This window comes from Semicossyphus pulcher, unplaced genomic scaffold (genome assembly GCF_022749685.1).
Source record: "Semicossyphus pulcher isolate SPU_LCO1_2020_fin unplaced genomic scaffold, fSemPul1.0.p SCAF_8, whole genome shotgun sequence".
Taxonomy (NCBI): Eukaryota; Metazoa; Chordata; class Actinopteri; order Labriformes; family Labridae; genus Semicossyphus; species Semicossyphus pulcher.
In genome coordinates, this window is record NW_027211759.1 from 7,111,849 (window position 1) to 7,126,941 (window position 15,093).

General features: G+C 44.3%; 1 protein-coding gene across 1 annotated transcript in view; it reads right to left on the bottom strand.

The window, feature by feature from the left end:
• Positions 1 to 15,093, bottom strand: part of LOC138612460 (unconventional myosin-IXAa-like) — a 128,085-nt gene that overhangs the window by 15,570 nt on the left and 97,422 nt on the right. The window contains exons 15-33 of the mRNA XM_069685716.1: positions 13,410 to 13,485; positions 13,141 to 13,278; positions 12,952 to 12,991; positions 12,717 to 12,839; positions 11,618 to 11,698; positions 11,389 to 11,499; positions 11,018 to 11,140; positions 10,779 to 10,928; positions 8,971 to 9,272; positions 5,974 to 7,125; positions 5,700 to 5,784; positions 4,576 to 4,776; positions 2,844 to 2,941; positions 2,501 to 2,601; positions 2,144 to 2,364; positions 1,792 to 1,908; positions 1,424 to 1,612; positions 1,139 to 1,186; positions 919 to 1,030 (exon numbers count right to left, since the gene is read on the bottom strand). Of these exons, the coding sequence (XP_069541817.1) occupies positions 919 to 1,030; positions 1,139 to 1,186; positions 1,424 to 1,612; positions 1,792 to 1,908; positions 2,144 to 2,364; positions 2,501 to 2,601; positions 2,844 to 2,941; positions 4,576 to 4,776; positions 5,700 to 5,784; positions 5,974 to 7,125; positions 8,971 to 9,272; positions 10,779 to 10,928; positions 11,018 to 11,140; positions 11,389 to 11,499; positions 11,618 to 11,698; positions 12,717 to 12,839; positions 12,952 to 12,991; positions 13,141 to 13,278; positions 13,410 to 13,485 (3,468 nt within the window). The remainder of the gene's footprint in view (positions 1 to 918; positions 1,031 to 1,138; positions 1,187 to 1,423; positions 1,613 to 1,791; positions 1,909 to 2,143; positions 2,365 to 2,500; positions 2,602 to 2,843; positions 2,942 to 4,575; positions 4,777 to 5,699; positions 5,785 to 5,973; positions 7,126 to 8,970; positions 9,273 to 10,778; positions 10,929 to 11,017; positions 11,141 to 11,388; positions 11,500 to 11,617; positions 11,699 to 12,716; positions 12,840 to 12,951; positions 12,992 to 13,140; positions 13,279 to 13,409; positions 13,486 to 15,093) is intronic.

A 15,093-nucleotide genomic window follows, 5' to 3' on the forward strand; every position in this document is an offset into this window, starting at 1 on the left:
TCTTATTTGATATACTTCTTGTTAGCTTCATCTGGATCTGCAAAGTCTTTAATGTTATTAAATAATTACAAACTACAATATTGGCTTCCAGAATACAGCAGAGGAGACGAAGTAGCACAATAGGGAAATACTTAGGAGAGTAATTCCCCTTTCGCGCCTAAATTTAGCGTGTTGACGCAGGTTTTTCAGACCCGGGAAGACCCACTTATAAATGCAGATCGTTTCTTTTCCCATTGCCAGTGAAGTATACTCCTGTCCCTTTTCTGCTGCGTCACCGTCTGATGCCACAAACGTGCCGGAGACGGTTAGTAAACAGTGAAGATGTTACAGTGGTTACGTCTTTATCTATTACTCATTCAGTCTGTTTATCAAACTCGATGCCGACAAATTTGGAACGATGTTCGAGCGCTGCTCGGACGGAGACGGGCGGAATTTGTAGCTGAGATGACGAGGAGTCGCAGAAGTTACCGACGGAGCATAGCATCGCGCCGGAAAGGGGGCGGAGATTAGCGTGTCGACACAGGTTTTGTGTTACCATCAATGCTGATCGGAGCCGAGGTGATAATTATCCGGGTCTACTGCAGAGTCATTGGACCCGGGTCTGAGTGCTGATTGTAACCTTTCACACTAAAAAAGCCGGGTTTTTTGAGGCTTAATTGTAAGTGAAAACTGTTAACAGTTCTTGATTAAATACATTTAGTTACTTTTGAGCACATGTACTGATGATGCAGGATAACGGTACCTGCTTCATGTTAAAAGCTGGTGGCTGGTGAAGTCAGAGTAAACATGAGACACAGCAGGAGTAAAAGTCGTCCTTATATAACAACCTACAGAATTAATATACAGCAGATATAAGGCAACCCACCTATCTAAGTGTGTGTGTGTGTGTGTGTGTGTGCGTTGGTGTCCGGTCCTCACGTTTGCAGACGCAGGCTCGGTCCATCATCCAGATGAGGGAGGAGCAGTACTCGCAGTAGGTGGGGATGCTGTACTGCGTGGACTTGAAGATGTGGCCGTTGTGTTCCTCCACCTGCAGGGGGCAGCAGAGACACCTGTCAGCTCAGCTCGGATCAAGTATTCTATTTGAACACTTCGTCATACCAAAGTGTCACTGAATTAAATTTACTGTTCAACTCACAATGTCAGTCTCCTTCTTCCTCAACTTCTTGCGTTCACGTTTAGGAGCCTGGAAAGACAGAAACGTGTTACTTTATGTACCTTTTGTGTTTTGTTGTTAGAAGTTATTTGTATTGCAAATTACAGTCAGCTAACTGTGCGACTTCTTCAGTCAATTAAGTTTAAAATCTGAAGTTTAGACCCTCAAACAAGGTTGGGAATTTAATCTGCATACGGTTTTCAATCTGCAAACATTACATCGAATTTATTGTGCTTTTTCATCCATCCAGGTTTTTGACTTTCTTACCCTGCCGATGGTTCCCTCCATGGGCTTGTACTCGGTCATAAACTCGTCCAGGAAGACCTTGAAGGTGTTGACCCACACTTTGACCGGCGACTCGCTCCAGTCCCTCTGCTCCAGACGCATCGACTTCTCCAGGATGTGCTCGAACAGCGCGTACAGATCCTTGTAGCGGATGCTCTTCCCGTCATCCATCTGGTGGATGAGCGAGAAGGAGGAAAGATTTAACAGAACTTTTAGTGATCCGCAAATAGTTTGCATTTAATCATAATTGAATGCTTGGGCTTTAAATTGATTTCAATCCACTTAAACGCAGTGTTGAACAGAGATCTTCTGGTGCTTCACGCAGCTGAGGACAAACAAAAAGGACTCACAGCCAGCGCCGTGGAGTAAGAGTTAAAGATGTTGATCCTGAACTCTTTCAGTGCTTTCTTGAAGACGACATCCACCATGGTGTCCTTCTTTCCATCTTCAGACTCCAGGTCGGCGATCTGGGGAGACAAAAGCTTTTCAAGTTAACAACTCAAGTCAACAAGATGGGATGAAACTAAAATTGGATGAAAAGGAATTGGGCAGGGAGAGGAGAGGAAAGGAGGGAGACTGCGCCTACCTTAATCTGCATATTCAGGACTATTTTTGACCGTTAATCTAAACTACTACGGAATACAACTTCAACAGGAAGTCTGTCTGCTGTGTGTGTTCACAGCTACGTATTCTCCCGCTCACCTTCTTCATGAGGAAGTCGTTCATGCTGCGGTAGTCGTGGGCCGAGGTGAGGATGTGCAGCGCGTCGTTCTGCCACTGGGCCGGCTCCAGAGTGATGCTGCTGATCTTCACACTGCGACGCCTCCTCATCTTCGGAGACAGCTCCTTGTTCTCCTTGCTGTCCCTGGGCCCGCGAGGAGTAGCGGCCTCCAAGTCTGGACTGTGAGGAGGAGAAAGGCCTTCTGGAAGGATGGAGAAGGAGGTAAAATACACATGGCCACTCTATTCTTGCATTTATCATCACGTCCTCTTTGTGATGTTTACTTGGCAGTGTTTACTGCTCACGTGCGTCTCTGCGTCTTTGTGTATCTTTCTTACCATGCGTCTCTCCAGCTTCGCTCCTGCTGGCCTGCTTCTCTCGTGACACTTTTTTCTCGGCGTGCTTCGATTTACTCCAGAATCTCATCTTCCCTCTCATCCTGCAAAAACAAACAGACAGCTGATTAATTCAAGATCAATTAATTCAAGAATTCGCACATGTCCACCCTCAAAAAACTAAGAAAAATGCTTTAAAAAAGGGTGATTTATGTCCACTAAAGTGTTGATATTGGACTCTTTTAAAGTTGTTCTCCTCACACAAACCTGCCCCAACAAAAAGACACATTTTACCGTATCCACGCGTCACCTTTCTGAGTAAAGGATGTTATCACAGTGATCTTACCCTCCATCCTGACTGGAGGTTTTCCTGAGGACCTCCACCTTGCCCAGGTCTCCTGACGACATGGTTTTATGGATCTTCTTCTGGTCTTTGTGAGACGCCTGTGGATCAGAGAACGACACACATAATAATGTCGTCCAGGACGCTGTGACTTTTGTCTTCATTTGTCAGAGAACATATTTATAATTCATGTCAATCAAAACTTGTAAGTGACTAAAAAATCAAGGTTAGTTCTTATATTCTGGTTTGATAGTGGCTACTAAACGTGCTGGAGAAATAGTGAATCTATTTAGTCTAAGAGTTTGGTTGAAATCAGCGATATCGCAGAGAAAACTGAGAGAGAAACAGAAGTCATGCTCCTAAGATCCTGTTACGTTGTTAGTGTGAAGTCACTCCACTGGAGGTTTAACGGTTCCAGCATGCAGCAGCAGCAGCAGCAGCAGGACACGAGACGTGATGTTGATCTTCAGTCCTTACTGTGAAAATCTCCAAGAAGAACTAGATACTGTAGAGGGATACTTTAATACACTGACATTTTGAGTTTTAACCTTTTATTTTTCCTTCAAGGGCGACTGCAACGATGTCAGACGTTTTCATCTTACACGTGTCTGTCAGTGACCGAAAACAGTCCGAGTGTATTTATTAAGGGTCAAACGGCGGCAAACCAGTAATCTGAAGGTGTCTTTGATTTTAGTGCTGCATTACAAATGAAAACGGTTAAAATATGTTAACTTCAACTAAGAAAAATCTTCCTTCAAACTAATGCCGTAGCGAATTATTCGATTACTTGGTAAACAAAAAAAAAATTGGTTGTTTGTTCAGCAAAAATGCAAAATATTTGCTGGTTTTAGCATCCAGAAAGCGATGTGCTTTATTTTTTAGTGTTGATATGATTTTAAATTTGAAGCTTTAATTGTTAATTAAAGTTCTGGGCTGTTGCTGTGACAACACTTCTGACATTTTTCCACATCTTGTACTGAACATTTAAAGCTCCTGTGAGGAACTTTCAGTTTGTGTAGATTTTGGCGCCCCCTGTGGACAAAGCCGTACCTCGTATCTCTTTGCTGATTTTGTCCTGTTCATGCTTACGTGGTGGTTTTTAACAAAAAGTCTCATCCTGCTTTTCTTTAACAGTCATATGTGTCACTCACGTTAAATTTTTACCCTGGAAAATGTAAACAAAGGCAGCGTGCAGTTAATCGATTCGTCTGACACCTACCCTCCGCCAGCAGTTTCAGGCATTAAAAATAACTATATCGAAATAATCAGTCTCGTCGCTGATGGTCTGGTTTGCTTTTGTAGCTCAAATAGAGTCATCAGAATTAAGTTCAGTCTGTTTCATAACGGTCGCAGTCTTTCTGACATGTTGCATTGCGTCAGCTGAAGGAAAAATACAAGCTTAAACACTAAAATGTTGAAGTATCCCTTGAAAGATCGGCGTCTCATTTTGGGCTGATGTTCAAACCAGCGGCCACCAGAGCGACGTGCATTCATTCACATCAGACCAGTCTTTGTTTAAGTGAAGAAAGAAACATCAGACGGCAGCTCAGCAGTCAAACAGTCCGACAGCGGTGAACAGTGCGACGAAAGTGAGTGTTAGAAGTGTTAAGAGGCTCCTCCCCCCGCCGCTCGGCCGGGTCCACCTGAGAGGAGGGTGGAGGGGGGGAGGCGGCCTGAGGGGACAGGAAATAGTCGGTTGCTTTGAGGTCACGGGACCTCCGGAGATCCGGTTTACCATCTCGGAGTCACTGTGAAAGTCGGCCTCGGGGTGGGCGCGTGAGGGAGTCAGGGAGGGGGGCAGCGTGTGGGAGTGGGCGGGGACGTAGTATTCGTCGTCGTCGTCCGACTGGGTCGCCCCCTCAGAGTTACAGCGGGTGAGGAAGTCGGAGCGCGTCCGGGACATTCGTGCTTTCTTTTTGGGGCCGGGGCGGCCCACCTGCTTCCAGGCAACCACAGGGACATCAGGTCAGCTACTGATGTGTGTGTAAGTGTGCGTGTGTGTGTCATTATAAGCATGACAGCTGACTGAAGCTGCACAAGACTGAATCTAGTGAAAAGTGAACCTCATCAGGCCTCTACAAGACATATGTTTGAGGTGAATTCTTAGCAAAAACAGATACTCACAAAACAACACTTAAGCAAATAATCTGATTATACGTACTATAAAAGCTGTATCTGTGCTTCGTTATCCTGCACAAATCTGTTATGTAAATCTTCTGTATGTTTGTAAGCACAATGCGAAACACTATCTTTGTACGTGTGAGCAGAAATGGCTTTAAAGGGGGGGTATTCTGCTACTTTCAAGCTTCATATTTCACTCTGTGATACCTGGTGAGTAGCTTAGCATAATTTACAGTTAAAAAAACTCCTCATGTTTCTCACACTGGTGCTCTGTGCAGGCCCTCATACCGCCTCTGCCTGAAACCACTCAGTCAGCTCTGTCCCTTTAAGAAACCCCGCCCCTACAAGCCTGCTTTCTTCTGACTGGCCACCTCTCCGAAGTCGTGACGTCACAAAGTGCAGTGTGTAGAAAAAACTGTGTGAAACCTGGCGTTCACAGCAGCCTGCAGACTAAGCCGAGAAGCCTGGGGATTACTCCAACATACTTTTACCTACAGGTTTGAAACTTCACCCACGTTTCGTATGGACACCCAACATTGTAACATTATATTCAGTATATGTCTTAAAATGTGAAACAGCATAATACCCCCTCTTAAACATATTTTCTGTGATTACAACATGTATTACAGTTGGTCAAAATATTAATATTCAAAGGAGCAAATTGAACAGTTTTACAATCAGAAACATACACTCAACACGATTTCTGTGAGTGCGTTCACAGATGTACGTGTGTCCTACCTCTCTGTTTCTGGATCCTGCAGATTTGGAGTCGTCTCTGAACATGGCCAGAGATCTTTCCTGGTTCACCAAATCCTTATCTGACCTGCAACACACACAAATAACAGGTATCAAAAGTTTTACAAATGGCCCTGATCTTAGACTCCACGGTGTTGTTTCTAGATAGTCATGTCAGTTTAAATGGTCATTAGTGAAAATAAAAACTTTCGTACATCTTTAAAACATATAGATATTGTCACCATCCATTAAGCAAATACTGTATCGGCTCACTTACTTGGAGAAGGGCAGCTTGCGTCTGGGCGGGGAGAACACGGTGTGGGAGGGTTTCTCCACCATGTTCACGATCACAGTTTGGGCCGAGCTCTTCTTCTGAGCTTTCGGAGGTTTGGTGTCCAGGACCGGGCTGGGAGCCTCCTTTGCAGGCCGGGTCGCCTTCCTCTCCTTCTGCTTGGGCAGAACAGCGGGGACACCGTCCTTTGGCCCCGGGACGATCTGGATGCCCACGTCCGAGGAGGAAAGCCCGGGTGCCTCTGGACTCGCTCCTTGGGCGATTGATGATGGAACCACTTCTGGGGCATCTCTCTTTGCTTGAGCAGCGATCTGAGGTTGTTCCGACTTTAAAGCACCGGCAACTGGGGCAGTTTGGGAATTGGACGATGCTGCTTCTGTTTCAAGAGCTCTTTCTAGGGTTTGGGCTGCCAGCAGCTCCCCCTCCTCCACAGGGCTCTCCTTCTGCATACTGATCAACACCACGACAGGCCTTCGAGACGTGGACTCCCTTCTCTCTTTGTAGGATTTGCTGGGGCTTTCGAATTTTGGGTCATGGACTGGACTTTGGTCTGACGCAATATAAAACATTGCCCTTGGACCCTCCTCCTTGCTTGGCGGCACCATCGCAGGCTTTTCGTTGAAGTTTGAATCCCTCAGACCCTCTTGTATTTCAGTATTCACTTCTTGGGGATGTTCTTGGGGTGCAGTGGATTGGGGAACTCCGGAGCCTTCAGTCTCCATGTCTTCAACATTGAGCAGCTCAAAGCTTCCATGACTGGCTGGAGACCCCCGGGGTGAATGTCTGCCGTCCTGGATTGAGTCCTCCTGCGGCGGACCTCCCATGCTGGTGGTTCGGACCTTGAGAAGCTCTAAGCTGAACTGAGCCTGCTCCAGCTCTCTCATCCGTCTGCTCTCTCGTTTAGATCGGTTCTTGTGACTCGTCTCATCCGTGCCTCTACCTCGATCGGAGTCTTCTTCTTTCTCCGTCTCTCCCACGTCTGACAGGACAGGTTTCGAGTCTTCAGAAAGTTCTACAGAGATGTCCTGGACACAAACTTCTTCTGATGACTCCAGATCCTCCATTGTTCCTGCATCGCACCTGGCTGGAGGACTCTGTTGTCTGAGTCTTTCATGCTGCTCCTTCAGTTCCCTGAACCTAAAGACATGATCGATGATTAATACAAAAGTGTTATCAGATGTAAAGGACCAGTGTGTAACATTAATTGGCATCTATTGGTATGGATGCAGACTGCCTTTATCATCCGTTAAATGTGTTAAAGAGTTCCTGCAGGGGCACCTGTGAATTTTGGTTGCTAAATGTTCCCCTATTTTTACTAACTAGTTGTAAACTAGAGCCATTACACTGGAAATATAGACTGCTGTGGCTGAAAACACCATTAAAGATTAATACCCAAAACAATGACTTGACCATTTCCATTATAGGCAGTCATGTGATCCATCGTTAATATAAAATCATCATATTTCCTGCCGCAACAAGCTGCATTTTTCAAGAAGAAAGTCCTCCTACGACAAGCAAAGCACAGAAGCTGCTTTAGGGCATAAAAACAAAGTGCACAAAAGTGTGGGAGCCAAGAACAGCCATGTTTGAGAATTAAAATGTTTAAAAACATACCGTTAACTTGACGTCACAAGATAATTATTCTGTTATCTCAGGAAAACAAACTTTGTTATCTGCAGCTAGATGTGCATTAATGAGAACTCTATAACTGATATACTATAACTATCCGATAACCTCAAGGAAACAAAAACCGTTTTCTTGTGATACATTGGCTTATTATCTCAAGGTCAACCTTTTATTTTCCCCAAATAACAAGATGAAATAACTCATTACCACGAGAAAACAAGCCTTGTTATTTCAAGAAAACTAAATAATTAACCTCTGATCTCGAGATAATATCCATCCATCCATTATTCACACCGCTTATCCTGTTCAGGGTTGCAGGAGGGTGTGTCATTGGGCGGGTCCACCCTGGACTGATCGCCCGTCAATCACAGGGCTGACACACAGAGACAGACAACCTTTCACACTCACACCTACGGGTAATTTAGAGTCACCAATGAACCTAACAAGCATGTCATTGGACTGTGGGAGGAAGCAGGAGTACCAGGAGGGAACCCACGCATGCACGAGGAGAACATGCAAACTCCACACAGACAGACCCGCTACGTCCAACCAGGAACCTTTTAGCTCTGATGCGACAGCGCTAACCACTGCACCAGCGTGCAGCCCCTCAAAACAACAGCAATAAAAAAATTACTACAAGCTGGAAATTCTCAGCTGTAATGCAAAACCACTTCTGCTCCTGAGTCTCTTTTATTGAGGATATAATCTCAAAGATTTTCATCCAGTTAGTGACGCGTTTTCCATCAGCCAGCAGTGGTTGGTCTGTCAGAGAGGGTAGGCGGAGCTAAGCGGCTGCTTTTCCGCTCTCTGCAAGTGTTGTGAGTAAACAGTAATCTACTATGGCTGAACAAACAAAGAAAAGATGGATGACTACAGATACAACTTCAAAAATAAGTGAAAATCCAAAGAAAGAGAAACAAACTCGACGCTCAGATGAAGCAAACAGTCTAAAAAGGAAAGCGAGGAAAATCAGGAGTTAAAACCATGACACGGGGAGACGTCTGGTTACACTGGGAAGTGTTCTCCCGCAATTACCATATATGACCATTAGGTGGTGCCAAAGAGAGCGAAACTGAGATCTTTGTGATTGTCAGTTTAAGTTAATTATTATCTTAAGCTTCAAACAAGTAAAACAGGTCAACCTAAATGTTTGAACTTAATAAAACCAAAATGACAATTAAGAATTTTGATGCTTGATACATTAACATGCTGTTTCTCCAATAAACCTTTGTATGAGATCATTGTCCTCTGCACCTGTCTTCCTGCTGTGCACCTGCTAAGTTTAGAACTGAAATTGTTGCAGACTTTAAACCCAGTGACTCAACTTCCCACATGTGCTCTTGCTCTGTCACTCACCTGAGTCTGGCCAGGTATCCCTGGCCCACCGCCTGCAGCTGCGTCACCGTCCTGTGTGTCAGACTGTAGAGTTTCCTCTCCCTGAATCCTCTCCAGGCCGTTTGAACCGTTAAAGCCGCCAGAGACCTGCGATGGCTGCAGCGTCTCCAGCTCCTCTGTATGACGACGGCCGAGTCCCGCCACTGCAGGAACCTCCTGCGCTCGCTGTAGCCCCTCCAGGCCGCCTGCAGACACACCGCAGCCTCCTCCTCATAACTCGAGTCCATGGTGGACTCTTTGAGGAGGCAGGATCGCCACCATCGCTGCAGAAACACAGAAAGGAAAGGAGACATGTGTTGCTTTTAGTTTTTACATTTGCACCTGATTGGAGTAGAAGATGACTTCCAGATGTAGGATCAATCAGTCATGCTTTTCTTTGATCAAACATTCGTCCAAAAGAGGCCTTTAACTGATTTTCCCTTTGAAGTTTGACAGTCTTGAAGACTTTGGGCAGCACATGTTGATATTTTCTTAAGAGGAAAAGGTTTGAATCTCCCTTTAGGCCTCTTTTAAAACATCTTTCTTTGCAAAATCCTTAAAAAAGTAACTAAAGTTTGAGGAATTATGAGAGATTGACATCATTTTGCGGACCTTCCGACACCTGTATCTGACAGACATCAGCAGGCAGGTAACACCTTGCATTATTTGGCTCACACCCAGGAATGTCTTCATTTTCTTCTCATCAAAACACGTGTTTACTGTTAGATTTCTTCTCGTCATGTGCAAACAGACACTTTATAAGCAAGCTACTGCCTAAACAAGCCTGATAGATTCGGCTGATACATACTGTATGTTATCAGTGCCACATTGGCTCTTTGTTTCTGAACAGACCGGGTTTGTTTTCTCTCAGCCTGACAAAGATTTGGACAGCTCCCCTCTGAGGACTCTTCCAGAAAAAACATACCGACAGTCGAATGAACGCAGTGTTTTCTCCTCCCATCAAACCTCTCACTGTTTGCTTTCTTTCATTCTCTCCCTCGCTCCCTCCCTCCTCGCTCCTTCTCTCCCTCCTCAGAGAGACAACAGTACGGGGTCTGAAGTCTTTAAAAGGATGATAAATAATTGTTAGATTTCGTTGTTTAAATGTTAATGATGATTGTTTTCTTTCCTCTCTGGATTTGAGTTTTTAAGTTTGTTTCACTTCTGACTTTTTAAACTTCCCTGAGTGAGGTCGAGCGTGTTGAGACCAATGACTGTATATAAAGATGGACGACGTGTCTCCATCTGATTTTATAGTCTGACTCATGTCCCAGCTGCTTTATGACCTGTACTGCAGCCAGCCAGCAGGGGGCGATAGAGAGGGGTTGGCTTCACTTTTAGGGAGCTGTCATGTCGTCCATCTTTTTATACACCATGGTTGAGACGTGTGCATCTGTAAGTAACCACACAAAAACCTGATGTCACAGAGTCCTGGGTTACACCTGTAAGATTGGTTTTAAATGCTGAAGGCAGTACTAGCTTGGGTGAGAAGTGGAAACTCTCACAGAGACTCTGTTTATTATGTCTCATAGAGAGACTGTATTTAGAGAGTCCTGTTTTATGTAGTAAAAGCTCCACGATTAATCACTTCATGCTCAAACAGTCTGAGGCTGAGAGGCCTTAATGGACGATGGAAAGTCGTCCTGAAATATTGGGATGAAGAGACTCTGCTGTGCACGATCGTTAACGTGATTCATGATGCATTAAAAGAAATCATTTTAAAAGTACTGATGCAGCTGCATGGACGAGCACACAGGAACGGGGATTCGTGACCGACCACATCGTCTCACCTGGATGACGCAGCTGGCTCTCCTCATGTCGACGAAGTGTTTCCTCTCCAGCACGGCCCTGAAGCGGCGCTGCAGCGTGACGATTCGCCGCAGGACTTCCTGGTGGAGGGAGGTCTGAAGACGCTGGCGCTCCGCCTCGCGCAGGAACACCTAAATGGTATTTGAAGAAGTAAGTGAAACTGCAGACTGACAGATGAGATGGACAGCAAAGAAAACTAGTGGAGTGTTCACATCCTTACCATCGTGTTTCCCACTTGATACCCAGCAGGTGGCAGGTGGATCCGTCTGAAAAACTCCCTGATGCCTGACTTGGTTGGACTCGTGCCTCGATGCAGCAGCACGTGAAAGTGACGCACAAAGTCCTGCAACAAGGTGTTCGTGCATGAGATAAAAATAGATCTAAAAAGCAACAATAAAATGACCATAAAAACATATAAAACAAGAAATACCAACTGTACTTTTAGGTTTTATTATTCTTAGCCAACATTTTTCCATTGCTAACCGTCTGCATCACATCACTGTGAACTTCCTGACGCTACAAATGAACAGCAGCAGCATGGCATTGACCACAGAGCTTCTGTCCTGTCAGATGGATGTATGAGAGGATTACCTGGAAGGTGTACTTGATGCTGTATCCTGATTGTCGGATCCGGACGGTTTCCAGCATTCCTGTGTATCTGAGCTGCCTGAGCACCAGGCTGTCATTGAAACGCAGCGGCAGCTGAGAGACAGAAAGAGAGAGCGAAAGAGAAAGTATGAATATAAATAAAGCAGCACTCAGACTTTAGTCATGAGGAGATGTTATGTTTTAGTGATGACTCTCCTGCAGAAGAATTTACCTTCTCAGCGTTGGAGCGGATACATTTGACAAAGTACGGCTCCGACTGATCGAGAGTCTCCATCAGCTTGTTGAGGGACGCCTGCACATAAACACAAATCAACGATAACGCATCCTCATACGATGGAACGAAAATGCAGCAGTACAATTTAAATCACGCCGTATAAGTGACTTTTATTCTTTGGCTTTTAACCCAGCATGAGAGTTTGTTTCTCTGTGTCGTTTTGTTGTCTTATTACTGCATGTTTTATGTTTTATGTGTTTTAGTGTGTTTTTATTTCTCCTTTTTAATTTCACTGTGCAGCACTTTGTTGTTGTTTTTAAATGTGCTATATAAACAAAGTGGACTGCATTGGGTTGTATTGGAGTGAAGGGGCTTATACTTTGAGGAATATTTACATTTTATATTAATCTAAACTTCTGTTTTGCTTCATTTGAAGCAAATATTTGACTTTTCATATGAAAAATGTTACAAGACACAAGGTTCAAATTATTGAATACTTATATTAACACTTAGTTTATTATAACAGATTAGACTGCACAACAATAAAGTCATACTCTCACTAATCTATCACTTATTGCAATCCAATAATATCATATAAATTATTCTGCATAATGAGGACTTAGTTTGGGTACTTTAAGTGTATATGATTTAAATGTTTGTGTGCTTTAACTTTAAGTTTAAAATGACTTTCACCTGTAAGTGAACGTTTTCACACGTCTGTTTTGCTGCTTTTCCTGAAGTAAAAGATCTGGGTACTTCTTGTGCTTATCCCACCATTGGAAAAATGCCACTTTTATGTTATAGCACAATATACCTGCAGCTTTTGTCCTTCAAAAAGGACTCTGTCACTGCATTTCAAGATTTGTTCTTGCCGTTATGATAGAGATCATAAGAATATTATTATCATTCAAGCCACAATATGTTTTATAGTTTTATAAACCTGTTACTCCAACTTTAAAGTCTGCATCCTTTTATCTTCTTGAATATAATATACTGTAATTCCTGCTGATATTATTTAAAGGCTGTTACTGCTGCTGAGTCACTTCTGTTGCTGTAATTCACTGATTTGCCAGCAGAGGGCGACGGCAGCACTGACCTGGAACTGAGCGCTGATGCTGGGCGGCTTCTTCTTCTTGTGCAGGTGGAGCAGAGACTTGGTGATGCGGTCGTGGAGCGTCACGCTGCTCAGGTAGCGCAGAGACTTCACGTCCAACAAGTGCTGCAAACAAAAGAACAGATAACACTTATCTGTAACGCTGATACCTGCTGTTAGACCTCTTTGATCACTGTTCCTTTAAGACAGCGTTCTGTCGTGTCAGGTCGGGTCTTACCTTGGGAAGGCTGGGTTTGCTTTTGCAGTTTTTGTTTCTCCTGCAGGTGAGAAATATTGATTTTATTAAGAGATACTAAAATATAATCAGGGTAAAACAGTACCAATAATTACTAGCACATTTTTATAATGATGTTTAAGTCCATCATCTTACACCAACAGACAGGGGTGTCGGGTTAGTAAGACTTACATTAGGATGCCCTGAGCTCTCTCCAGCAGCTTACTGCTGGTCGAGTGGATGAAGATCCCGTCTTCCTCCAGGGCGGGACTTCCTGACGAGGACAGACGACCAGTCCTGCGACCATTACAGCCAACACCAAAGCCATCCCTACAGAGGCAGAGAGAGAGGGAGAGGGAAAGAAAGAGAGAGAGAGACAGGTGAGGGATTTTCAGCGGGCTCAGACATGGAAAAAAATCTCTACTACCTTGACTCAGACAGTTGTTATGTGTCGCTCTTACCAGCTGGCCTTTTCATTCAGGGCGTTGGTGCCTTGAAGATCTGACAGAGGGCTCCGAGGATTCTTCCTGGTGATACCTGGACCGCAGGAGGAGGAGAGGGAGAGACATGAGATTCAAAACTCTCCATCTGTAGTTCATCCACTCCTAAAGCTTCATCTTATTTCGAGTTATTTTCCCCGGTCTGCCCCTGAGGTTTTGTGTGGGTCTGTTTGTGTGTGTGTGTGTGTTTGTGTGCATTAGCGGTTTTGGCAGAGAAACATAAATGCCTATAGAGACTTTATATATGAAAACAAGCAGCTAATGAGCTCTAAGTTTCCAGTTTACATTTGTGGTTTTCTCTTGTTAAAGTTTAAACTCACTGCTTTTACTGTGCAATGACTTCACTCAGAGATCTGCTAATTTGAAGCTACAGCCAGCAGCGACTCGAGGTAGCTTAGCTTAGCACAAAGACTGAAATAGTTAGCCTGGCCATATCGTCATTGGCTATCAACTGTCTACAGATGATAAAATCTGCACCTTTAAAGATCTTGTTTGATGGTCTGTGCAAAAATCAGAAACTGCAGCACAAGGTTGAATAAGAATTTTCCCTAAAACGATTCCTTTAATCCAAGCACATGTTTTAGTTTAGCTGTGACGCTGCTGGTTTTATGTATCTCTCCATCCATTATCTACACCGCTTATCCTGTTCAGGGTCGCGGGGTGGGCCGGGGCCTATCCCAGCTGTCATTGGACGAGAGGCGGGTACAACCCGGACTGATGGCCTGTCAATCACAGGGCCAACACATAGAGACAGACAACCTTACACCCACCAATTTCTGAGTCACCAATGAAGCTAACGAGCATGTCTTTGGACTGTGGGAGGAAGCCGGAGAGAACCCACGCATGCACGGGGGAGAACATGCAAACCCCACACAGGAAGGCCCCTTACGTCTAAACTGGGATTCAAACCAGGAACCTTCCAGCTGTGTGGCGACAGCGCTAACCACTGCCCCACCGTGCAGCCTTGGTTGCATATTGCTTACAATTTCTGTGGTAATGTTAGCGGAGTAATTCTTCCGTCTCCATAAAATGTTGAGATTAACGAGAAAAAGAAGGGGACGAAAAAGGTTGAAATTGATGCGACAGAGGCTGAATTATACAAAAGTTAAGTCCCTACTATGACTCCCACACTCCAAAACACTCTGTCCTGCATTTCCCATAATGCAACAGTAAGAGCCTTTGTGCTCTTACGCCGTTCTTTGTGCTGGCAGCGCCTATTTTCAATACTATACAAATGCAGTTCAGCGTTTTCAGCGTCCCTCGGTGTCAGCTGTTTTTTGTTGCTGTGCTCACAGCGCTCTGAAAAAAGTTCAACTTTTGGAACTCGTCAATGTCACTTCTCCCTCACCGACCGATCAAAATCAAAAAAGTTATAAATAACAATAACAATAACTTTATTGATCCCCAAAGGGAAGTTCACTTGTCTGGCATCTCATCTACCATTTACTGAAGAATTATAAAGTCTGATGGCTGTGGGTACAAAAGATCTTCTATATCTCTCCGCACTGCAGATCCAAAATTGAGACTCTTTAGAAAGAATGCGGTTATTGCGATTTGCTTTGTTTGCCTGCATGTTTGTTTGATGTTATTTATATTTGAAATAAATAAATAAAACAAAACAAGACAACAAATCAAGAAGGGGTGG